The sequence below is a fragment of the Anser anser genome, assembly GCF_964211835.1.
Source record: "Anser anser genome assembly, chromosome: 21".
Lineage (NCBI taxonomy): Eukaryota > Metazoa > Chordata > Aves > Anseriformes > Anatidae > Anser > Anser anser.
The window spans coordinates 1,379,757-1,405,922 of record NC_139742.1 but is presented as its reverse complement, the minus strand read 5'-3'; the positions used below and the strand labels follow the sequence as shown (position 1 = coordinate 1,405,922).

Here is a 26,166-nt window from a genome sequence, read left to right as displayed (position 1 = left end):
TAACTGATGTTACTGCTAAATGTCAGGAAGCCTAAGATTTAAAACACTGACTCATTTTCTGGTGATGCTGAGTCAAATGCCAGTGGTACTTCGAAAGTCAGCCTGTAAATGTTTTCAGTGCTTATTGAAGTTGTCAGAAAAGGAAGAAGTCTTAGGGGGTCTGGCCTTTAAGTATAAGGGCCGCAATTTAGTATCTGCCTTATTGGAAGCAGGTGAGTTGGAGAGAAATGTATAGATCCCTCAAGATGGGATTATGGCCATGAGATGGCGGAAGTCTTTATAGTAGTTTTCTAGCATCTTCTCCAGGTGTGTAGTCTGCCTCTTTTACTTTCCGATGAGGTTAGTCAGAGTTTTGTCTGTCCTGTAGCGTATTCTTGTGTGCATGTCTCTAGAGCGCGTGGCTTTGAGTGCATGCCTCTTGAGGATTTCCTTTCTTCTCTTCTGTGGTGATGTCCAGATCTGGCCCATCCAGCTGTAGCATTTTGTGCATATATAGGCTGTTTTTCTTCTGCTTCTTCAGCCTCCTCACCAGTTACTCGATTTTGCTTGGATTTTCCCTTGTCTAAGTTTTGTCTGTGTTTTGACTGTTAAAATCTCAGTTGCCAGCCGCTCTTTTTTGGGTCACAAGGCAGCCCCAAGCACCTAATGGGATATGAGATCACATTTATTTCCAGTATTGCTTGCTTCAGGTTAGTGTAATAGTGCAGCAACATCATAGCATCTCAGAAAGCTGAGTATGTGGTTGTGCAGTTCAGTTGTAGCAGCCCTGTGATCTTTTGCTTCTTCAACGTTAAAGCAAGAGCAGCTCGCTTCGTGGTCAGGGAGTATGCAGAAACATGTAATAATTGTAACTTTATGCCATGAAGAGTGTGGTTTAAGCTGCTGCATACTTTTTTTCCTGTTCATCTTTGAATTAGACCAGCTGGTATTCTTTAGCAAGGCATGCCTGTCCCACCCCTCCTCATTCTCCAGGCATGTGGTAGAATTTGAATCTGCTTTAAGGTCATGTTCTAAATGCTGTGGTTTCATAGGGATTCACAGAGCTGTCCTGGAGTTCTCTGCCCAGTGTAATGCATTTTTTTGTTTGTTTTTGTTCTGTTTGTTTGTTTGTTTTACAATTCTTTTTAAGGAAAATGCAAAAAACGAGGAGATGGTTTGAAGCTGGAAAATGACCCCCAGGAGGTGAGTCGCCTTGAATGCTGACATCTGCCTCTTAGCAGGAGGCACCTTGTTCACCTTTGCTTGGTCTATGGAGAATAAGTTCTGTATTTGTTTCCGCTTTAATGCTGGCTTAGAGGGTGAGTAAGGGACAGTGTGATCCCTGATGCTCTTTCGCTATTTTGCCTGTGCTTTTTATCCCTGTTGTGCCCTTCTCACAATTTTCCTGCTGTTTTCAGTTCTGTCTTTTGGGAATGACCCCACCGCAGCTGTTTATTTCGTAGCTTTGTACCTGTTCTCACGCAGTCAGTGTCAGGAAGTCCTTTTGTAATTGACTTCTTGTGAAACATTGAATAAATCACTTAACGGCCAGGGTCTCTGGCTGCCCCTTAAAACTGGTCCAACAATTACCTTTTAGCACTCTTTGAAATGTAGAGGAGGCAGGGGCAATAGAAGTGCCGCCTGGTGTGCAAAAGTAAACAGAGTTGCTTCCTTGAGGCTCTTGCACAAATGTGTATCCTTTGGATCTACTGCAGTAGAACTGAGTGCCGTATGGGAAACCATAATCCTGTGTCTCCCAAACCACGTCGGGGCTACTGGTGCACTTCTGTGGTATCTCTTTAAAAAGCTATGTGACGTTATCCTTGAGAAAAGTCAATTTAAAGGCAAAGATCGAATGAGCACTGCTGCGGCTCTTAAAGAGCTTTATTACTCCTGTTTGTGTGTCGTTGCCCTTTGGGACCCAGCACATGGGCAGGTTTTGGTACTCCCTCAATAACCACTTGAAAACTGCTTGAAATTGATGCAAAATCTGGTGTTAGTGGTACACGCTCAGTTACGGGGATGAGTCAGGGCAGTGAAGAGTTACCTCTTTCACCAGGGTGCCAATCTTGCTCAATCTGTGTGATCAAATTGGAAAGATTTTCTTCAAAAGTGTTCTCTTATGGCAAAAGGCCTCTATGAGAACAGATGGCACAGCTGCTTCTTTGCAAATGTGTGTGCATTTTTCACTCCTGGAAATAGGAGTGAGAATTGTTCTATTGGTACCAAATTGCAGCGGGAGCCTTGCAGGTTCAGTTCTGACTAGCGCACCGTGTCTTGCAGAGCGCAGTCTAAATTTGGTGAAAACCAAATTGGCTACTAATAGGTTGTTTTAGCTCTGCATGGAAGGAAGTCAGTAGAAACTACATCTTGGTTTTACCAGTGTTTGTGTTGACGAAGAGACGTAATATAGGAGCCAAGTCCTCTGTACTCTGTCCTGTAGCTTATATGGACTTACCTTGCCAGTGCACAATTTGGGGGCACAACGGCAAGAGGAGGAAGTGAGTTTTATATAGCATTTGCTGTCAGTCTTTTTTATTTTTTTTCCTGAGACTGCTGGGTGCTTCGTGCCCTGATCCTGTGGGCAGTGGAAGCTGTGACCCACCAAGTACGTTTTTTAATGATGACGACATGAAATCCATGGATATTTTTTTATAGTGGCTGTTACGTTAGACATTTTGCCTGTTCAGCACTGTGTCAGTTGTGTTCTCTATGATCCTGAAGTTGAGTCAAGTTATTTACTGCTTCTTTTGCCTTTATTTTCCCAGGCAGAGTCAGAAATGGCTCTGGATGCAGAGTTTCTGGATGTTTATAAAAACTGCAATGGTGTAGTGATGATGTTTGACATTACCAAACAGTGGTAAGACACCTTCAGCAGCATGTGCTATGCGATTCTCACTTTTTTAATGGAAGCGAATGACTTCTAGACCTCTTGGTTCCCAGATGGTCTCTAGAGCTGATATGCAGCCTAATGAGTCGAAGCAAGCTTGTAATAAGCAAGCTTAAAATAATAGCTTTATCTTCTGGCATGTCTTTTAATATACTCCTCTCCTGGGTTTGTTTCAAACAAACAGTCTCCCTGTGGGCTTCTGGACTGCGGTTTCTGATATGCTGGTGTCTGAGGCTTGATAATTAGCACTATCACAGGTTCAAAGTATGCTGGACATGTTATAAACATCCTGCTCTACAGAGCACAAGGGAATATGGAAAGCTAGCAAGAAATTCCCAGGAAGACAGGTATTAGTAACGATTATTTAGATGCTCTGGGCTGCATTAATGTATAGAAATAATGAGCTGTCCATTTTGCTCACCTGAGGAGAAGGGGGAGAGTCACGTGGAAGCCAGAGTTGAAAGGGGAGGTAGTAAGAGTTTTTGCTTTACACGTAAGCTTGCGTTTTAAAGGTTTGGTATGGTTCAGTGAGACCATTGGCAGCGTAAGTTAAGGAATCCTTTTCATCTGCCGACCTCACACAATTTTGTAGGACTAAGAGAAATATTACTTGAAGAGATTTGTCGTCTCTGGTGGAAGTGGATTATTGAACTTGTCAAGTCATTTTTGAGTAAAGAATGATACAAACATATTTACAGTTAATATATTAGAGGGAGGGTGAAGCCACAGTATTGGAAGGATTTGGGGAAAAAAAAACTTTGTATTTTTTTCTGTGGTTTGTGCATGAAACTGCTCACAGAATGGTGTTTCACCCTCATTTGCCTGTGTCTGTCTTTCGTTTGGTGAAGGACATTTAACTATATTCTGAGGGAGCTTCCTAAAGTGCCAACCCACGTTCCAGTTTGCGTGCTCGGGAACTACAGAGACATGGGGGAGCACCGCGTCATTCTACCTGGTGATGTGCGGGACTTCATTGACAATCTGAACAGGTAACTGGGGATGGCACCGTGGTCACCAGCCAAGGGGAGCAGGCGTCAGCTGCTCTCTGTCATCACCCATAGATAACGGTTGCTGCTGTGTTCCAGATCTGCGTCATGTTCATCCTCCAAGCCTCTGCTTAGCTTCTAGGCTTTGGTGACTCCGAGAGTCTCACAAGGAAGTTTCAGTTTTCATGATGGACTCTTTCTCCTTTGATCTGGGAGCCCATACTGAGCAGATTGTTAGCTATATTCTTGGGAACAGTGAGTGCATGCCAGCATGTACCTTTCTGAAGTACTTTTCCCAAGAGGTCATTTCCTTTCTGGATACTCCTTATCTTGTGAAAGAATTCTCTGCCTGCAATGCAACTGTTCTCTACTCCACATAACTCTGCTACAAGAAAGCCAGCTAGTGTAGCTGTGTTTCTCACTCTTCTTCTCATAGCATCTCCGCACAACGTTTTCTGGGCGCAGCTAGATCGTACTTCGCCCTTTCCAGACAGGCAGGGTTTTCCCATATAACAGAGAACCTCAGAGGCCCGTATATAAAATTTTTCTTGTTGGTCAGGTGTCAATAGATTGTACCTTCAACGCAGTTTTGTGTTCTTAAGGCAATTTTTAATTTTCTTGGTCTCTTGCTTGTCTGTGACTGTGTCAGGCGTACAGAAATGTGCCAGTTTTAAGGCTGGATTCTGTAAAGTAATCATTTCTTTTCAAATTCATCTCTATATATGACTTAGCTGAGTTTAATGCCCAGTTCTGATGCTTGAGTAGGTGACTTAATGTAGGTCTATTTGTGGTTTTAAAATAAAACCTTCAGTGAGAAATTGATAGCTTGTACATCTACAAACCCCCAGCTTAGTGAACCAATAGCTCAATGTCCTGATGCAGTATCTCCTAGTCTAGAGGCACTGTGACAATGCAACATAACAACCGCTGCATCCAGCTTTTTTGCCACCTTCAGGAGGAACAAAGTCTAAATTTTCCTGTAAACAAAATAACAAGTCACTAGCAGAATGACGTGCCAGCCTCCATTTGAGGACTGAGGGGCTGGTTCACAGAATGGAATTTAGCGAGTACCTCATCTGTGTGTATGCATGTGTTTTGTACAATTTTTTATTTCCTCTTTGCATGTCTGGTTGAGACAGGCCTCCTGGCTCCTCGTATTTTCGCTACGCTGAGTCTTCCATGAAGAACAGCTTTGGACTCAAGTACCTGCACAAGTTCTTCAACATTCCCTTCTTGCAGCTGCAGGTAAGAGCGATGGTATTTCCCTGATGTTCAGGGTGGGTGGGACAGAGTTGATTTTTCTCTAAGGTGGGAATATGATTTTATATGCGGGATATTTTGTTGTTAAAGGATCCTGAATAGACTTTTGTTTTCATAACAGTGTAGTTAACAGAATTTTATTAGTATATTGGTGCCTGTGACTTAAACGTGTCTCTGTTCGCAAAAGTGCTTGTATTTGCTCTTTCATTCAAAAACTCTTACCTGTGTAGAAGGGCTCCAAGGTGATGAATATCAGTGCAAAGAAAACTGCATCCAGTGTTGTAACTACCAAATCAAAAACGTTACATACGCATAGTTGTTACACTTTTTATTTAAATTCTGTGTTGTCAGTCAATTAAAACTTGAACGAGAAAGGTCTTGTCTCTGAACTATTCAGTTCATACCACCTGTTTGCTGAAAATCTTTGTCCTGAGATGAACAGTAACTGATCTGCTTGGATCCAATGCAAGCAGGTAGAAGGCTCAGATCTCTGTCATAATTGAGCCTTCTTTTCCTTCAAAGAGGAAAGGTAAAGGCTGAGTGGGAAGGGTGAAATTCTTATCCGTGGTCCTTTAGAAGAGGACCTTTTGATATCATACAGGGGTCCTTTGGGGTCAGCGACTTACTGCTTTTGGAGGGTGCATATGAAGCTGTATCACAGTTCTCTTCTGCTTGGAGAAATTCAGACAATTGATCTTGACGATCTTTCACCAGCAAGTGAGATGTCTGTGTATATTTTTACACTAATAATCCAAGCTGAACTGCTAGTTCAGAATAAGCTTATATATGTTAGTGGATGTTACCGCATCCCAAGTCTGCAGAGCAGATGCATTAGAAAGAACCAGGATAAGAAAACTAAATATACAGAAACCCAGTAAAATAACTAAAACACAACTTTTCCTCAAAAAATGTATTAAAAATCTGAGATTTAGAGCCAATTTGCTGCTCAGTGGAGAAGACTAAAATCTTCCAGCATGGTGTGTTGGTTACATGTTTGTTTTTATAACCTTGGTTTCTATGGTAAAGCGATGTCTTGTGGAAATCATGCAGAATAATTAGTTCCCAGGTTACTTTTGTCACTTTTGTAAATCTCCCCTCTTCTTCTCAAATAGATGTTGTTAAGAGACAAAGACATTAGCATGGGCTTCCTGCTAGATTTGTGTCTGAAAGTTGCTCATATGATACTGTTAATGGCCACTATATGCAATGTTTTTCCTAAATACGGTTGTAAGTAGGAAATATCAAAGTGTTTGTAGCACTACGTTTACGTGGAAGCAGCTTTAGGATGAGAGTCTTAGGGGACCTTTCATTAAAATGTGCTATGTATAAGCAAACATGATCTATTAATCTGAAAGTAATTAGGACACTTATATAAGGTAATTAGCCTCAAAGCCAGAGAACTTCTTGTACAGATCTTGTCCTCAGGGAAATAGAAGAAATAAATCTGATACGGCCTTTAGCTATTTGGAGATGTCAGTGACAGTTGTTAGGAGAGGTGAGGGAAGCGGGGTGACCGGCCCCCATTTATTTCCTGTTCAGTGGGCATGGGATGGCACTGGGGGTAGTGCAGAATGCAAGGTACAGGTGCTGATGTGGGTTGATCTCAGTTATTAGACTCCCCAATCCTGTGGTGGTGGTGTTTTTGTTCTTTTGTTGTTGTTTGTTTTGTTAAATGTAATTAAGCAATTCAACACTTCAGAAACAAACATGATGAAAAGGCTTCTCCATGAACAGCTTAGTTTCTAAAATGCGAAAGGGAAAGATTCACATGGGTGCACGTAAACAATGCTTGTAAATGTTTGCACTGTTCTTTGCATCTTGACATAGGAGGTGGTAGTTGAGAAAGCTGGCTGTGCCTGTTGGAACGTTTTCTCTGTGCAGCCAGAGTGGTGCTTCCTGGCTTTTCCTTTAAAACAGCAGTGCAAAAACATGTTCCTGCAGTTATGTGCTTGTATGTGGATTGCAGGCAGGTGCGTTTCCATGCGTTCTGATAAAAGTCACAGTGTAGGAGCCATTATGAAGATGGTCTGTTTACTTTCCCCCCGGTGTGAGGGAGATCCTTGGCCTGGCCATTCTGTGAGGAGGCAGGTGACACTGCAGATTCAGAGGCCTTTGGTTGCTGCCGCCCAAGCTTTGGGGCTTTACTTGATGTCAACCTTCAGCCAAGACATGCCACGCTTTTTCCTGTGCCGTTTGTGTTTCTGATGCAGGTTTATTAGAAGAGCTTTGTGCTGTTCCACAACAGCTGCTGCTTTGCTGGCTCTGGGCATTTGCTGCTCCTGGTTGGCATCTGGGACTCTTGCCTTGGAGTGCGCTGGGAGCCAGGGCTGGCTCCCCCCGGCCTTATTACCAAGCAGTGCAACATGGTGTTTAAATTTGCAGGAAAGTCACAACTAGACTTAATTCCTAAAGGTACTGTTTGTACCTTCAGAGAGACTTGACAGAGGCTCTAGAAAGGAGTAATTTCCCTGGTACTTTGGAGCGAAGTAGGTAAAAGGAGAGGAATTCTCCCCAAAATTAAATGCACATACCATTTAATTGGTCTCAGTTAACTTCTGAGGTTTCTCTGTTCCTCAGCCTGCTCTCCCACAGCTCTCTGGGGGAAGAGGAGCTGTTCGGCCATGTGTGGGATTCCACTGTGTCCTTTAGTGGTGTTGGCATCTAGTGCATTGGTTTTAAGTTGCACATTTCTGTGTTCAGCTTACCTTTATGCATCTTTCATAAAGAAAGTGGTGGGTGAAATTCAACCCCCCAGTATACAGCAAGTTCCGTCTGGCAGCCTGGGCTCTTTGATTATTTATCGGGTCTCAAATCGGAGAATGCAGTGTAGCCATAGGAACTGCTGGTGGCCCACATAATGTGCTAATAGGATCAGGTCAGCCAGGCCTTCAGAGTGATGCACTGGAAGGTGACAGAATACTGCAGACAGCTGAAATTGCCTTTTCCCAGGAAGCACTTGAAAGTGGCATTCAGCCAAAGCATTGGTCTGCAGCACATGATTTATTCCCTCCTTTTGGGTCGTTGCTAAAAATAATCTGCTTCTTTAATATTTTAATACCAGCATGGTAAAATAGAATTTATTTTTATGTATTTAGAAGTCCGTTATTAGTAATTATCTTTTTACAAAGTTAGTTGCAAATTTCTCTTGATTAAATCTAAGTTCTGAATTTACTGTGATCTGTGAAAATTGAAGTAAATAAAACTCAGGTGTATGTCTTACTGCCAAAGTATGAGGAAAGTCAAATCACTTGTTTAATAAAAGCCCTTACCTAAGTGCATAAGATAAGCACCGGAGAGCAGTGTCCCCTCTGTATCTGTTTATTCAGCTAATTTGATCAGCATTTATTTCACTTCTGTTAGGAAAGAGGACAAATAAGCAGAATAGTTTCCTTTTTTTTTTTTGGCCTGATTTTTGCTTATAGTCTATGAATAATACAAAAGGATGAAATTTGTTACTTCTAAAATCTTGAAGGATGCAGGAACCATACAGCAAGCATTTAAAGTCACTTAGTACAGATTAGTACATCTTCTATTTAGTGTACTGAGTTCAAATGTATAGCATGTTTTACCGAAACTTTCTTGTCTATACCACAATGAATGAATTTCAAGTTAACTAATGACTTCATAGTTGTTTGTTTACGTTTTAATTGAACTCAAATTTCCATCTGCATAGAGTTTATGAATATGATGAATAAAAATTACCTGGTGTGGTAATTTTACCCTGCTGGGCAGCTGAGCTCCACCATGACTGCTCTCACTCCCCCTCCTCAAAGGGAAAGGGGGGTGGAAATACATCGGAAAGGACTCAAGGGTTGAGATAAGAGTAGGGAGATCACTCAAAAGTTATTGTCATGGACAAAACAAACTCAGCATAGAGAGATTAATGTAATTTATTACCTATCCCTAGCAGACTAGAACATTGAGAAACTAAAAACACTTTCCCCCCCATCCACCCTCTTCTATATCCTCCCCCCAGTGGCTCAGGGGAATGGGGGCTGCAGTCAGTCCCTAACACTTTGTCTCTGCTTCTCCTTCACGGTCACTCTCCAACATGGGATCCCTCCCACGGGATGCCGTCCTTCCCAAACTGATCCTGCATGGGCTTCCCACAGGCAGCAGCTCTTCAAGAACTGCTCCAATATGGGGCCATACCACGGGGTCCATCCCCCAGGAGCAAACTGCTCCAGCGCGGGTCCCCCACGGGTGGCAGCTCCCCCCAGACCCCTGCTCCTGCGTGGGCTCCTCTCCACGGGCTGCAGCTCCGGTCCGGGGCCTGCTCCTGCGGGGGCTCTCCACAGGCCGCGGCCTCCTCCAGGCCACATCCACCTGCTCCACCGGGGGCTCCTCCACGGGCTGCAGCGTGGAGATCTGCTCCGTGTGGGACCCGTGGGCTGCAGGGGGACAGCCTGCTCCACCAGGGGCCTCTCCCCAGGCCGCAGGGGAACTGCTGCTGTGAGCCTGGAGCACCTCCTGCCTCCTGCTGCACTCACCCTGGGGGCTGCAGGGCTGGTGCTCACTCCTCTCTCCCAGCTGCTGTTGTGCAGTGTTTTTTTTTGTGTGTGTGTGTTTTGTGTGTTTTTTTCTTAAATTTCTCTCACAAAGGCCTAACTAGCATCACTCGTGGCGTGGCTCTGTCCAGCAGCGGGTCCCTTTTGGAGCCGTCTGGAGCTGGCTCTGATCTGACCTGGGGCAGCTGCTGGGCTCTGCTCGCAGAGGCCGCCCCTGCAGCCCCCTGCTACCAAACCTTGCCATGTAAAGGCAGTACACCTAGCAAAGGCAAAATGGATCACTCCATGCACTTAACACAGTAACAAAGCGTAAAAATGAAGAAACTAAATGTCTGGTAAGCAATGAATTAGCTTAAACGATCATAGAAGCTGTTAAATTTTGAGAAAGGCTGTGCCTTCCAGTGAATTAGTGTGTTTTGTGGTTATCAATCAGTATGAATCACCCAGTCTCACAAATGTAATACAAAATAAAAATGACTTAAACCTTGCTTGCTGGGTTAAGTTATGGTAGAGTTCAGTGAACTGAATAAATCCGTCTACTCCATGGAGTGCTCAGACTGTGCCATGGCTACTCCCCTGGACGGGGCATTGTGGTGTCTTTCATATGAGGCAGATGAGTTACTTGTTCTTTAAATCTGTACACCTTCTTGGTAGCTGCAGAGTTGTCATGTCTATGGAACTATATTGTCAGTAGTATGTGCACATAGAGACTGAATGCCATTGCTTTATCGAAATGTTTGTTTTCCTGTAGGGATTTTATACTGTAAATTATGTACTAGATTTCCTTTTGTGCTTCTTACCCTGATGGGATTAGTTAGTGCAGCGAGCATATGTGTTCTCAAACATGTGACTAAAAACTAACCATGGTTACTAACTCTAAAAAAAAAATAGTCATCATAGCAGAGAACAAATGCATGTTGAGGATGAAGCAGTTATAAAAGCAAGAGCCTTTGCAGTTTGGATGAAACCTGCGATTTCTCTTCCATCTCCTTCTGGGCCATTACCTCGTCTGTCTGGGTACAGAGCAGCTAGTCAGCCTGTGGTCCTGGGGGACCTTGTTTGAATCGTGCACTGTTGCGGGTCCACGAGCAGTCGGACACGTCTCAGCACAGGATGTGGCCGCTCCCCATGCCACCTGCATGCAGGCAGCGGAGAGGGAGGGCTGACGCTTGCAAGCCCGGAGCACCGTGGCTTTTGACTCCAGGGCGTGGTGTGTAAGCTGACTCAGTGCCCCTTGCTCGGAGCCTTCCCAGGAGGCCGGCGGTGCCTCCATGCCCGTAGCGAGGACTCCACCTGCGCAGCCTCCGTCAGGCCTGGCCGCTGCCCTGTGGAGCAGTGTGGCTCCCGGCCATCGCTGGGAAGGGCCGCAGGGGCTCTGCTGCCGGAGCTGTGCCGTGGTGCAGGGTGTTGGAAGCGGGTGCCTCTGGTTTTGGCCAGGGGATCCCCCAGCGTGTTTCTGCAGGAAGGGTTTCTGCCTTGGCCTCACGGCTCCTGCCGTAGGAGAGCCAGGTCCCCGCCAGGCAGGCAGTGCGGCAGTGAGTGCTGGTAGCACTGCAGCTTGCCTTGGGCTGCCGCTGCAGGCAAGCCCTTGAGCTGGTAACGCTGGCTTGGTCTCAGCATAATGCATGCGGTTATTGATCCCTTTCCATTGCCATCCGGACTATCAAGAGGGGTGTGCTGGAGCCATTTGCAATTGATTTAGAGTCTTTTAAGATGTAGCTTCCCCTCAGCTGAGGTTTCTGCTTGAAATGTAGAAGGGGAAGGACCGAGTTAAAAAAAACTTACCTGTTTTACATAAGCAAAGCCTACGTGCTTTATTTCACGTTTGAAATGGACTGAGGTGTGTTTGTCCCCCATCTGTAGGACAGCAACTGAAGGTAGAGGGGCCATGACTTCTGAAATTTCACTGAGCTGACAGGCTGTGGTTGCTCATCTGCCCCAACATCTAAAAAAAATAAATATTGTGAGGTTTTGCACAGAGTCCTGCTCCCAGAAGGGCTTATTTTTGAACTGGTTGTACAACTGTTTTCCACAGAATTTGATACTGTTCTTCAAATGCAACTAGTGATCCTGTGTCTGATACAGTTTAGCTCTCTGAACAGATTGCTTTCTTACAGTCAGACTTTCTGGATTAACATGCTTTTGCTACCACTTCTGTTTCCCATTATGCTTCTGTAGTTAAACTGAACACCATGAAGTGGTCCAAAGCTCCTGTTTAATTCATTGCTGCGGGTAGAGTGGTGACACCAGATCTCACTGCACACTGTGAGCACGCAGAGATCTGTTACAATGACCCTTCCTGCTCAGACCCAGCTTGTTTTCCTTTCTTCAGCGGGAGACATTGCTACGGCAGCTGGAGACGAATCAGCTGGATATTGATGCAACTTTGGAGGAGCTGTCAGTGCAGCAAGAGACAGAAGATCAAAACTACGAACTGTATGTCATTGAGCCATCTTTTCTAACTGTTTTGTTGCAGTCCAGGTATCATACGAATGTCGGACAGCCCCAGCTATGGCATGTGGTCAGACTGAAGTGTTGTGAGTGACATTTGGGGTTTCTTTGGATCTTGCAAAATGTTACTTTAAGTGGCATCTCATGAAATAAAGCATGCGCTTTGGGATCCCTGTCAAAGGGTCTGGTTCCTACAAACACGTGACCTGTGGGAGGGCAGTGGAGGTGGAGTTGAGCGGTACAACTGGAGGCAGCACATGGTAAAGAGATTATAGATAAATATGTTGCAGCCTCTAGTGCAGAAAGGGGATATTTTCCACTTCTCTAATGCTCAGCACACAATTTGATTCCTTTTCTTCCGGCTATTGCATTCCTGAGTACTGTGTATCTTGGGATAGGCAGAAATTAATAGCTACAACACTGCTGTTGTTTGTTCCCTTTAAATACCTCTACTCTCCTCAGCACATTTCTGGTTTGAAACAGTGACTAGTTCCTTCCTTGTGTTTATTCACTGCCTCATCTGTTCTCCTGATGCTTGAAATGAGCATTTTCCAGACTTAGCCCTGCAAAGCCAGTATATCTGTAGCACAGTGAGCTGGAATCTCTTCAGATTTGTATGTTGCTGGCAAATGTGTTCCATGAATTCCTATTGCAAGGTCTTCATTGCTGTAACATGCAAGTCAAGTCAACCCCAGAATGAATTGGAAAAAGATTCTTTACAGGCATCTTTAGCTGTAAGTTAGAATCAATGATTATGAAATATTCATGAACAGCCATTTTGACAAGCATTTTTAGACCAAGTTTCAAGTTCCATAACCTTGGTCAGTGTGTTTTCCTTTGTGAGAGCATTGGAATAGCCCGTCTACACACAAAGCAGTACTGGTTCCAGAGTATTCACCTCATTTGTTTCCTTAGGGAACAGCTAGTTTCCTCATGCCTTCAGCAATTCTCTTGATATCCCTGCTCAAAGGACTGGGCTGTGTGGGCTGTTCCATCAGGTTGTTTTCCAGTGTCTTCTATACTGCATCAGTAATGGGAAAATACTTAAAAGAATCAGGACTTGGCAGAGCTGTGCCAAGCTTACACGAGAAGATCTTGCTACCTATTCACTTGTCACCCTTATACCAGCTTTAGTATTTGCTGGACCCTCACATGAACCAATTCAAATCACAGATCACAAATGCAGCAGAAAACTGACATCTACCACTACCCACTTCTGGATTAGCTTTTGCCACACAAGTGGCAAAAGCCCTCAGAGCATGAGGGCTTGCTCTGAGAAACATCTGCTCAACACCAGAGCTTAATGGAAGCAACAAGAGATGCAACAAGAGATGGGTCTGGCAGATGTGGGATGACAGGACCTTCTAGTTCCGGCAATAGATGTTGCGTTAGATCATCCCATCCAGTGTAACCGCACCAGCATACAACATTTTATAATATTGGGGTGCTTCCACTGCAAGAGAGTACCCGTTCTGTAGCACCTACTCCTGCAGACACACCGTGATTACTAAAGAGCATCATTTGCAATGTGGCAGCATTTAGAATCCGAAGGCCTAACTGGTCCAGGCAGTACACACTAACAAGTCAAAAGGCACGTTCTTGCTTTTTACAACCTCAAAAGAGCTTTCAGTGCAGTCTGTAGTGGCAAGCTTCATCTCTGTAGAAGCTCTTGGGCCATCTGCAGATAATCCAAAGCCAGATAACCATTTGGCCCATATGTCAGTTCCCTGTTGTTTTTCCAAACCAGCTCGTGAGCACAGGAAGAACAGGAGTTGGGGTATGTGCACCTGAAGTACTTCAAAGATGCCCACAGCCCTGACAGGCAGAGTAGCTGCCCCTCTCCTGCGCTGCAGAACAGAGTGCTGTAGCAAGGGACTGCTGCTCAGCTGCTGGGGAGGGCTTGCCCTGCAAATGACTAATTGCACTATTACGTTGAATAACTGGCTTAACATGGTGAAAGAAATACCTTAGCCATGATAACTTTGAGGAGTTGCTCAGAAATTAAAAGCAAGACTTTTTCCTAGAATTCTGGTTTAGCAAATAAGCTGATTTCTTTATGCAGCTCACCAAGTTCACTTCAGCTACTGCAAGCTTGTCTGCATACTGAGACCAATGTTCTTTGCTTTCAGAAAGTAATGCTTCTTTACAGAAAGGTCCTCAAAATATCTGTGGATTCTTCCTGGATTGAGCCAATGATTCTCCCCCCAAAAAAGCACAAGGCCGTGTCATGCCCATCTACTTTGACCACAGTGACTAAAATAGAGTGCTATTTGAGGATTTTTGAGGTTTTTCTCTGCACCTCAGCTAGATATGAAAGGTCAGTTTCAGAGGCACCTCTGGAGCAGATGAGCTGCAAGGGGTTACTTCTATCACACAGTTGAAAGGATACTCTCCCTACAAATATATATTTTATATCCCTGCAGGAGCTCTTCAGTTCCTGACCTTGAGTCCTTCAGCCCAGGTCCTGATTTAAAGAAATAAGCACACTCATATGGAAAGGAACACAGATTTGGGTAAAGGTCTGATTCTTGGTAAGCTGCTTAGGCTGGTGAGTGGACTATCTGTAGACACATCAGTGGTGGCTAGTGGGAAGTAGGGTTTGCTGTTGAGGCAGGTCTTCAGTGCTCTTGAATAGGGCTTGGGAAGGTCTCGCATCCCTGCTTGACAGATGCCCATCCTCTTACTATGTTTATCATGCTACTGTGGTTGTCAAAATGAGCACCTGATGTGTTTTACTTTGACACCCTCTTGTTACAGCACATGTATTCATGCAGTTTGACTTGTTGACCATTAGCAGATGTGACACCCTTGTGTTGGCTACTTGGATTTATATGGTACTTGGAGTGCTGCTGTCAGTCACCACAAGTTGCTTAGCAAGGGGAAGGTGTCCACAAGCACTGGGGGCTGCAGGCCTTGGGTGCGGTGGGGCTGCTGCACCACCTCCTCTGAGGTAGTTCCTGTTCTCCTTACGTTTGCCAACTTGTGCTGACATAAAATCAGGCAGTGGAGCCTACAAGGTGGCAGTGCTCGTCTCAGTTATTTCATTCACCCCTGTGCATGTCTGGTAGCTGCTCTGTCACAATGACTGATGCTAAATTTGGATCAGCGAGAACAGAAGGAGCACAAGAACTCTTCATCCTGCTCTGTTTGGGTACCTGAGGACAAAACGTCATTGCTCTAAAATGTGCATCCCAAAGAGAACACGAGGTGGCACACAACACTGCCTCATCCAGCTTATGTAAGCGATCCCTTGGCAGCTGCTGGCCGAGCTTTGCCTGTGTAATGCATGTTTAGAGGCTTCCAGCTCTTTCCCTCTGCTTAGTCTCTGCCTGCCACACCTTTTGCTCTGGTACTTTCCCTGTGGTGTCTCAAAATTTACATTCTCAATACAGCTAAAAATATGTTTCAGCCCTTTTTCAGTTTCCGAATTCTTACTAAACAAACAGCAATCACTTTTCTGACGTCTGAATTTGTAATATGCTCAGTTTTTCCATGTTGTGTCCATCTTATCTCCTCTCACAAGGGAAACTTTTTATACATTGTGTTTGTTCAGTTACAGCATGTCTGTTCCCTCACTGAATGGAGATGCACATGGAGAAGTATTTTTAGGAAATTATGGAAGCTGTTCCTGCATTTTTTTTTTAAGAACTAGTTGAAATGCTTGCAAAAATGAAGAAGAAACAAATCTAATCTGTGGTTTTGATGAACTTTTATGTTTTGCTGGAATTTTTTCTAATATTTTCTTTTTAATATTAAAAGACAGAATTTAATTTCAAGGGTTAAGGATTCAATTATCTTTGAATTACCTTTTTTTTTTCCCTGAAGATTAATATAAATTATTTAAAAGGGATACTAAAATTTTTCTTTGTGAGAAGGCCCATCTTCTCTCACAGTCAGTTTTGAGAAACTTCAGGAAATTGTATCTATAAACCACTGTGTGATTGTTTGATTTATAAGCATCTGAAATCCAATTTATGAACAATTCAGGTGAAAAGGAAACATTGTCAGATCACTTTTCTGCTGGTGTTTAAGAGTTCTCAAGCAAACTGTTAGTCAGGCTTTGCAAAAATATATTCGTAGAGACTGAACTGCAGATTGAGATATTGTATGATCTGAGGTACAACTTTAGCAGCGGTAGAGTCCGTTCCAGGCATGCCACGTGATGGAACTCCTTCTGGATGCTTTCTCAGTGCTGCCATGCAGCTGGCATCTGCACTGTCAGGTAATCCTGGAGAGCCAGGTGCTACCGTCCTGGCAGGGAAGATGATGAAACAGTGACTGTAGAAAGGCATTTGCTCTCTCCTAATGAGGCCTCTTATTTTGGGGAACACGCTTCCTGTATTAGACAGCTTTATTCACTACAAAGTCATTTGTTGGGATTTTGGGTTTTGTTTGCTGGTTTGTTTTTCAAGCATTGAGCACAGTTCTTAAGTTTGCAAAGACCACGGTACAGAGTAGTGCCAAATGTCTGACAGGAGAACTTGCTGCTACAGCAGCTCTCCAGCATCTTCAGCTATATCGAAATACAGGTCTGGTGTCTCACTGGCCAAAGGCTGAAGTGCACGGTACCAGTTACGAAAGTAAACCCCCTTTTGTTTTCTTTTCTTCTTCCCCTACCTTTATCATCTCAGCTTGCTGTGAGTCACCATTCCCATCAGATCAGGAGCCAGCGTGTACTAAATGGGACTCTAGGTCACTTTTTTTGTGTGGCTGCATTAAGAATTAATCGCACCTGGTCCTGTCATCATGGATCTTGCTAGAGAACTGGAGAACGTGGAGTGTATCCAGAATGCTGTAGAGGGACATTGTCCTGCTCCATCAGTTCTGTGTCAAATGGAAAACCTGAGGAACATCAGGGGAGGGATGGAACATCAGGCCTTGACAGCCAGCTTCAGCCCAGCTTATGCTGACAACTAATTTCACATTCAGGAACCTGAGCTCAAGGGGGAATCAGGTTCAGTACCTTTTAGTAGCCCAAAGCAAACAAGTGGAAATCTAACCCTCCATGCAATAAAGCCAATGAAATTGATGTCACAGGGCTTATTAATCTTCATTTTCACAATTAATAAAATAACCTAAAGCATTTCTTGCCGTATGAAATCCATTTGAAAAGTTGATCACAAAACAGAACAAGGAGCCAAAAAGCTTCAGGCTGCTCCTGTGTTCAATAGTAAATGAATGCAAACACTGACAATTTTAGGACTGAGTCCTTTTGTGCTTTTTTTTTTGTTTGTTCTGTGCACAGAGCAAAAGTAACCTCAGGCCACGATGAGTTTTTGTTCCTGCAGAGCATGTTCATCTTTAAAACTGCATAGAAGTCCCCTCTTGTGAACAGGCCCAACACCAAGTGAATTATTCAGGGATTTTGAGGATATGGACTTGTTATTCAGCCTGAAATGGAAGGATTGAAATGCAAACAAGGAGCCCACATGGGTGTGGACAGATAACCCATCTGAACTTACATGGCACGTTTGCTATCTCTAAAATGAGAACAAGTGTGCGCAGGTCACAGCATGAGTGTATCAATTGTGCATCAATTTTCTACAAAATCTAGTGTGAATATGAAGCTGCTTGTTTAGCAGTAAGATTTTGAGTGAGGCCATTTACAAAGGACTGCCAAAAAGGATACAACAAGGAATACAATAGCCAGATTGTATAGAATATGAGAAGAAACAGACGTGTGGAGACATTTGGCAAGTTTGGCCTGGTGCGTTCCTAAAACAGCCATGATCATTCCTCTGAAGAGTGTGTGTAAAGTCAGAGAAAGCATTCATGCATTATGTAGTATTTTTGAAGTGTGGAGGATGCTTAGACACCTCCACCCTGGAAATTACTGAGAGCTTGCTGGCAGCATTTTCACGTATGCTGTTTTTCCACCCACCTCTTCCACGGAAGAAGATATGAATATGAAAGCTCAGCATAGCTGCATTATGCAGCACATGTAAAACCAGTATCAGACCATGCTTATTTCTCTGTTGTCACGGCACACAAGGGAGTTTGGCCCATGTGTCTAGTTTAGGATGAGGAAGGTCGCATGAAGAGCACGTGCCAGAACTGTCCTTGGTGCTGTGCTGGATGGAGTAAGAGCCTGTGTCATGCTGTCCCCAAATAACCAGTTGTACCTTTCTACTAAAAATAACTTGCTGTGTCTTGTTCTTATGCCCTTCAGATGAGCAAGGCATAGGAGCAGGTGCAGAAGGGAGCCTGCATGTGTGCTACTCCCCAGACTAGCTGAGCTGGAGGGAAGAATGACAGTCTTTACACTTCAGTCGTGTAGCGTTTTTTCCCTCCAGCTCTTAAAATGCGTGTGTTTCTGTAGGAGAAACAGGTGGTATTCACAGCCCTCCCTCCCTCTGGAGATGGCCACTTGCCCAGAACAAAGCAGGTTGTTTCCAAACTGGGTAGCTTTGATGGAACAAAGTACAGTAAATCTTCAATAGCCTGATATTGTAAAGAGTGTCCTGCACTTCATTGGGACCAGCTTTAAATACTCTTCAAGCTCAATATTCTTTATCCTCAAATGACTACATATGCTCTTTGTATGTACTTCATACAGGATCCTGTTCCGTAGCCTTCAGTACGCAATAGTCTCATCCTACCTGAGGCACCCAGCTGCCTCGATTGTGGGACAGTGTCGTGATCAATAATGCAGTAGTTGTTCGGTTCTGTTTGCATGTAGCCTTGGTGAGTTAGGTGCTCACACAGACTGGCGGGGCTGCTCATAGCCAGAAAGCTCAGCTCAGCCAAGAGAGCAAGCAGAGCTGGCACCAGTACCTCGGATGCTGGCTGTAGCAGCGACCAAGCTTGCAGGCCTTCCAGCTGGGAGCACGGTTGCTATAAACAGGAATAGGGGTGCATGTAGATCAGTTGGCATTCATTTCTCTCCACGGTTGGGAGGTATGTCTTTAACCCTGAGCAGGGCTTGGGAGAAGGAATCAGTACCACGAAGCAGAACTATTCAGCCATCCTGCCTTCAGTTCACTGGGAGCCCTGAATCCAAGCTTGGAGGGGCGAGCTGATGGAATTTATCACTCAATGCTTCTGGTGTAGATTTGCAGAGCTGTACATCCTGTGCAGGCAAGCATCTTGGATAGTTTTTCACACCACAGCAATTTTGTGGGTTCAGAGCATTTGCTTATTTGGATAAGGGCTGAATTACAGGTACCCTTCCTTGGTTTATCTTTCCTTCACCACAAATGCAGTGCATAGTCTGCTGTGGGGGGTGCTGAACTGTGTGTATTGTGACCACCTACCTTGTCAAGAAAGGAGTGATGTGCAATTCCTCGGTCCCACAGCACAGTGAAAGGCATGCATTGAAAATACCCTGTTAGAGTCTTGTAGTCTGTGCATGATGCATTGCGCACCTTCCAAACAAACCTGATACTGTCTCCACAGAGACGTCTGTACTTGTATGTGCAAGAGTTAAAATCCTTTGTGTTTTCTGTTTGTCACGTGACAAATCCATGCATCATTTTCAGCAGGACGTGTTGTTGCGCAGCTCACCCCAGCTACGAGTCCCTTGGGAGGCTGGATGCTGGAATGGATGCTTTGTCGCGTGCTCTGATCGCAGTTCTGATGGGCGCTTGTTTTGTTGTACTCAGCATAGGTAGAATAAACATGTAAGCCTTGCTCAAGATCCTGGTGGAAGCATCAGATAGGTTAGCACAGCACTAATTTAGCTGCCTTGACAGCAGTCTCAGGGGAGAGGCAGAGGACGGGCCACGTGACAGCCTGGCTACTTTCCTGCTCCTCACAGGCAGCACCGCATTTGTAGTCTTCTGGCCTGGTCTTCTGGAACGAGCAAGGCAAGTCTTTCCTAGCCATGCAAGCGTGGTGAACTTAGAGCAAGAAGACCTGTTCCCTAGCCTTTGAGCAGATGACTATTTCCTTTGCATTGCTGAATTCCGTCACGTTTCTGCGTTGCACAGTCATCCAATTCTTTCTGTATTTTGTCCCTGTCTTCTGTGTTGATGAACTCCTACTTGCAACTTCATGAACATATCTGTGGTCCTTGTACCACTTACTGAAATACTAAAATACGTCTCAAGGCTAACTCTTGAGGAACTCTACCAAGGATTTCTTTCCTATCAAATACCACTTCTTAGTGCTGCCCTTTATCCTCTCTTTAGCTAGTTTTTCCGTTTTAACTAGCAGCTTCCTGGGGTTTTTCACTAGGGCTCCGGACATCCTGTGGTCACAAAGTATATTAATTTGTTTCATAAACACGTATTGGGTTGTTCCTTAAAATAGAAAATGGTATCTCAAGGAAGTTGTAGAATCTTTTAGCCCACGATGTTTGCTTCTGCTTAGAAATCATTCCAGTGAAGGTGTCTGTCTGTCTGAACTCCCTGCAGGACAAGGTCGTGCTCTATATTGGAGAGCAGCCTCCATTTCAACGTATTCATTGCCTGGAGCACAACCAAATCTGTCTTGCAGAAGCAGTTGGACCTAGAGCCTCTGTGCACATGAGTTTATTAGGCTTATTGAAAGGAAGCAAGACCATGACATTTGCTAGATTTTATACATGATACACTTCAGGTATCCTATCTGTGTATCTTTGATGTGCTACATGTAACAGATCTTACTTTGAGACCATTCTGTAGAAAAAGCCTTTTCATTTCATCAAGCTTATGAAAAGACTGTTAGCCAAATGGGCTGCAGAAGGAGGCTGCAGCAGGATCAGACTTGGTTTCATTTTTTCAAAAGGAGGGAGCGTTTCACCCTTTCTGACGGTACAGGCTTTAACGCTCTTTGAGTCAGGAATCCAGCCAGGACCGCAGTTTGCTTCAGAGCATCTGCTGCTTGGTTCAAATGGCTCCCACACATGGTGTGTGTGTACAAGGGGAGAGACTGCACATATATCTGCATGTCGTGAGAATAATTGCAGTCAGTCCTCTGAGCCTCTGGATAGCTCTTGTTTTTTTTTTTTTTTAATTCAAGGGTTCTCCTCACAAATCCATTCTTGGCTGAAAGAAGAGGTTTTCATAGTATTTAAGATTTCCTGAACACTTTGATCTCTTCTGCAGAATACAGAAATGTGCCATTCCCGTAGCACTTACTCCCTTAGAGACATATGTCCAAGTACTGACTTAAGGCTGAGTTTCAAGCCCTGGCACGTTATTATAGTCTATCTATCCAGGGAGTTCCCAGCAGCGTTACAAATGTAGGTTTCATCCTGCAGTGCAAAACAGGTTGGGATTCTCCACACCATCATGCAGATCCTGTGACTTTAGCACACCTGGGTGAAACAGATTTATCATGACCCAGGGAGTTGTGGCAGCTCTGAAAGCAGGCCTGTACCCTCCCAGCTCAGCGTGTAGCCAAAGCAGCACAGCACTGTACTCTGTTGAGCATATCTTCTCCATTACTTAAATTTGTAATTTATCTTCCTGCAGCTTCCTTGAAATGATGGAAGCCCGAAGTCGAGGACACACGTCACCACCGACAACTAATGGGCAAAGCCCTTCCTCTGGTTCCCAGTCACCCATAGTACCTCCAAGTTCCACATCGACAGGCAGTTCCAGCCCTGGCACCCCACAGCCACCACAGCCGCTTTCCACAAGCTCTGCCATCTCTCCTGAGCCCCCCTCATCTTTTTCACCAGTGCCTGCACCTGAGGCTCAGCAGCCGCATACGCCTCTGCCAGCTACCACCTCCCCAGCACCTCCAGCTGCAGCCCCACCTCCGAAGCGCAGCATCATTTCACGTCTGTTTGGGACATCTCCTGCGCCAGACCCCTCTCCTCCCCAGCCAGGTAGGTCTAGACAGGGTGTCACCCATGGGTGTTTCTCTGTTTTCTGCCTTTCCGCAGTGAGAGGCCAAGCAGACAGTTGTCGGAGAAACCCAGGCCCTGTTTGTGTGCAGCACGTCCAAGGAGAGCTACATGGGCACTTGCTTCTTTCCTCCTGATTGGCGTTTTGTTTGTCTCTGTGTTGGACTTGGACAGGGACTGTCCAGCCAGCTGGACAGGGGCTGTAGTGTGCCTCACGAGGAAGGTACTAAGCACCCAGGGGACACTAATAAAATAACTGTCAGCTTCTTAGCAGGAGCACATACGCCTCTTGAATAGCAAGAAAAATCATTAGAGAAGCTATTTGAAGCACTGTCTTCACAAAAGTCTGGCAGCTCAGAGGGGCTCCTGCGTGTTAACAGAAAGCAGCAGAGTGCTGGTTTTAAAGGTTATTCAGCCAGAAATGATCACGTAAGTCCAGGCTCTGCAATGGATTCCCCTCCGGGGAAATAAGCTCCTTTGAAGATGGTCTGAGGAGGAGAGCAGCCCGCCTTGATTTCTTCCTTAGCACTAGTAAACAATGGAGCAGAGTGGCACAGCATTCGGTCCAAACCCTGGCTAGATGAAGTTGCAGGGCAGAAGCATTGAGAGGTTTGCTGCATTCATTTTTACTGATCTGGACCTTAATTTGGCTGTCACATTCACTTTGTTTGTGAAGCTGACTGGAGTTGCAGAGCTGGCACTGCCTAAAAATTATTAGTGTGACATGGTTTGAATCACCCTTTGGAAATACCTTCCCTCTCAAACTGTCAATCCCTAGAGCTCACAGTGCTCTCAAGACACCCACAGAAAGAAAGGAGGAGGTGCTGGGAATATGGTTTGCAGTTTCAGATGTTGAAATCTTTCAGTTTTAGATTTGTACACAATGTTCTGCATCCTGAATCTGTTACCAGGTATGACACAGTACACCCATTCCAGTTTGTTTGTGACTCTTCCTATCCACAAACAAACAAACAATAAAAGAGGAGAAAATGTTAGAAATGCCTTGTTGGCAAAAAAAATTGGTCATATTGATATGTATAAAAAAGACTAGTGGTCTACTACCAAATCTGGCTCAAGACCTCTTTAGGCTTGTGGCCTGCAGTCCTGGGATCTCTGGAGTGCTTTTTAGGAGGGTTGCAAAAGGCAGCAAGGAAAAATTGATCTGTTGTTGTTGTATTTATGTAGTGTGCCAAGGGTCTGCACCTCTACTGGAACCTGCCTAGGGACTAGCTAATTGGAAAGCAGTTGAAAATCACTATCAGAAAGTAATACTTGGTGTTTTCTGTGGGAGCTGTTATTTAACCTTTCCATTGAAGTCTTGTGGCAGTAATTCTTTTGGCCATGTTTTTTCTTACACCAAAGACGCTCAGTGACATTAGTAACGCTGCTGTTCGTATGCAGAAGTAAACTGAAAGCTGTGCTATTAGGGCAAAATCTATATTCATATAGAAAGCTTGCTCACCCAAAAGAGTCTAGGTGTGAAGTGCAGTCCAAGCAGAAGAAAAAGGTTTAATACTGTGAATCTGAAAATATTAATCTCTCTAGACTTCAAGTGTCTTTCATCCTGATACCTTGACAATAGGTAAAGGTGTCTCCACACATAATTTGTGTTAAAGCAAATCTTTATTTGCAGTAGCTCTTGAGCTTTTGGTAACATAGGGCATTTGAAAGCACAGTACAAACAATCCTGCCTTTGACAGATAGAAGTTTAAAAAGCAAGAGGAAGTGAATGAGTGAACTGAACAGTCTGGAAAAGGTGAAAGAATAATGAAGGGACATAACACAGGAGTGATGCATACAGTTTAAGTACAAAAATGTGGTTGTGGTATAGTCAGTTGTGGTATTCACTGTACAGCAGAATCAGCTACCATTTTAAAGAGATTTTCAGACTCATCTAGGAGGCTGGATCAACCTTGTGCTTTGTAAACCACAGTGGCTGCACGAGGTCTGTGAATGACTTCATGTGAGATTCTGGACTGGTTTCTGTATCCTGTTCATAGCTTTCCTCTTCCCTTGCTGCATAGCTGAGGTCCTGCTTTGTGGCTGTTATCTGTGTGCTAAAGGGGCCCTGGACAGGATAGGTGTGTAAAAATCAAATTTATGTCTTGCTCATGGTGAACTCAGTGTTTTACAACTACTGTTGCTAATACAGATGCTGCTGCTACTCCTCCTCCCCGTCCTGAAGCCCCTACAAAAGTACAGAGTGTGGAGGACTTTGTTCCTGACGACAGCCTGGATCACAGCTTTCTAGAAGACTCAGTTCCACAGAAGGACAAAGGGAAACTACAGACCAAACACCGTATCGATAGTGAAAGGTAAGGGAAAGAGGGTGGAGCAAGAGCAAGACAGGGATGTACCAGGATGTGCAATCTGAATAATTGCTCAGGCCTAGCTAACCCAGTACAGCTGTTCAGAAAGGGACTGCAGAGCAATTAGCTGCCCCTATTCCTTTCTGTCTGTTACTGTCTCCCTTTTAATGATACACACTACTTCCTGGGAAGCAGGGGAAGGGCAGTAAAAGCTAGTTATCACCTTCCTGGTTTTGTTGTCTTCCTTTCGTGAGCAGTGATAAACCAATGGGTTGCTTTGTATTAGGAAGGGTTTTCCCTTCTAACCAATGTGATGAAACGTTTGAGGTATTTTCCTTACGGCACTTGACGCACTTTGCAGGATTCTCCTGTTTTGCCTATTGAATAACTTGCCGCTGCAGAGGCCCGAAGAATGGACAGGTTCCTTCATGGCCTGATACTGCCATTTTGGAGGCATTATGAGGAGGACTGTGGTTTTTGGAGGACCCTTGGGGGCACTCCATGGCTCAGTGGGATTCTGGAAGGAAGGATGGAGATGATTGTGCTCCTTTGGAAATGTCTCTGCATGCTTGCCTGCAGATTCCAGAAAAGTCTTAGGGAAGGCCTTCTTGTTCCTCTGTCCATTTCTAATGTCCCTTCCCAGTATCCTTCAAATGGGATAGAGCTGAGCTTATGGAGGCTGGATTTTCTTTTTTTATTATTATTATTTTTTATTATTATTTTTTCTCCTGGATTTCATTTTTTTTATCTAGGAAAGGGATTGTGATATACCAAGCTGCTCTGACAAGAGGATGTTCAGCAAGGCTGTCTGAAAGCAGGCTGTCATTTGAGAGGTGACCCAAGAGTACTCTCAGGCTCTGTATCCATCTGCTTAGAATAGTCTATGCCTGCTGCCTCTTGTCATCACCACTGGATTAACTAGGAGAGTAATTAAACACTTATACAGCTTGTCTGTGAATGTGGATTCTGCATCTCTTGACATCTTTGTTATGATTCAGTGTTCTTCGGTTCAACCACAACAACTTGAAATCAGTGCTGTGTGTGAAGCTCAGTGCCTGCCTAATGCAGGTCAGCCTGAATCACCATCCCTTATGACAGTAGAACGCATAGATGTTTTTTATTTAAAATTTTAAAAAAAGGAAAATAAGAAAAAAACAGTAGTTGCTAGAAACATGCTGGCCTACGAAGTGTCTTGCTTGCAGCTGTGGCCAGGCTGGATTATTTTTGTGTTTAACAAAGAGATGTCAGGAGAGCCAAGCCTGACCTTCCTGGGGTTTGCTGAAGGACTGGGTCCTGGAGTGCCCTTAGCCGCAGTTCTTGCTGTGGGAAGGACGCTGGATCTTTAGCACAGGCTTCTCTTCTAATAAGCGTCAGTTATTGGAAGCAAATAGGTGTATAAAATCCAAACGTCTCAAGCAGTTGTGTAATGAGCTCTGCTCCTTGCCTGTAGGGTTGTCACATTCTCATCTGTTATGAAGCCCTTCTGTGTTCTGTCCCCAGTCTTGGTAGCCTTCCAGGCATACAAGCTGGTTGGGGCAAAAAGAGAGATACCTTTGGGCTTCCACTGGGCACAGAGAGGACACTCAGTCACAGTTTCATCTTTTGGGGAACGGTGGTAATCATCTACTGTTAGAATAGCTCTGTTTCCCTGGGAGAAGACCTTGCAGCGCATCCCTGAGAATTCAGGTGCTTGATACTCCTCTGCAGCATGGCATCCATGTCTTGCTCTGATTTCTTATGTAGTTTGCACAGTTTTCTTGGTTGTCTGGTGATTTTACGTTCTGTTTCTTGCCGAAAAGGGCCTACCACAATAAACCAGGCATGCTGAAATTCAGAGCTGTGCTATGTGATTCTGTCCATCACCTGCAATAACAGATTTGATTGAGGATCCCAGTTACAACCCCATGGTGCCCAGGAGCAGCATAAGAGTTCTGTAAGCACCATCTCTAATAATTAGCCTCTACTGCAATAAGTAGATTATTGTAGTTGCAACAAAATCTGCTGCTGCAGA

The 26,166-nt window shown here is 44.5% G+C and overlaps 1 protein-coding gene across 3 annotated transcripts in view; it reads left to right on the top strand.

The window, feature by feature from the left end:
* Nucleotides 1-26,166, top strand: part of RABL6 (RAB, member RAS oncogene family like 6) — a 58,450-nt gene that overhangs the window by 20,700 nt on the left and 11,584 nt on the right. For all 3 annotated transcript variants that reach the window (XM_083807601.1, XM_083807600.1, XM_083807602.1), the window contains 7 exons: nucleotides 1,130-1,182; nucleotides 2,748-2,839; nucleotides 3,718-3,858; nucleotides 4,995-5,100; nucleotides 11,956-12,059; nucleotides 21,470-21,828; nucleotides 23,999-24,161. In XM_083807601.1, coding sequence (XP_083663727.1) covers nucleotides 1,130-1,182; nucleotides 2,748-2,839; nucleotides 3,718-3,858; nucleotides 4,995-5,100; nucleotides 11,956-12,059; nucleotides 21,470-21,828; nucleotides 23,999-24,161 — 1,018 coding nt within the window. The remainder of the gene's footprint in view (nucleotides 1-1,129; nucleotides 1,183-2,747; nucleotides 2,840-3,717; nucleotides 3,859-4,994; nucleotides 5,101-11,955; nucleotides 12,060-21,469; nucleotides 21,829-23,998; nucleotides 24,162-26,166) is intronic.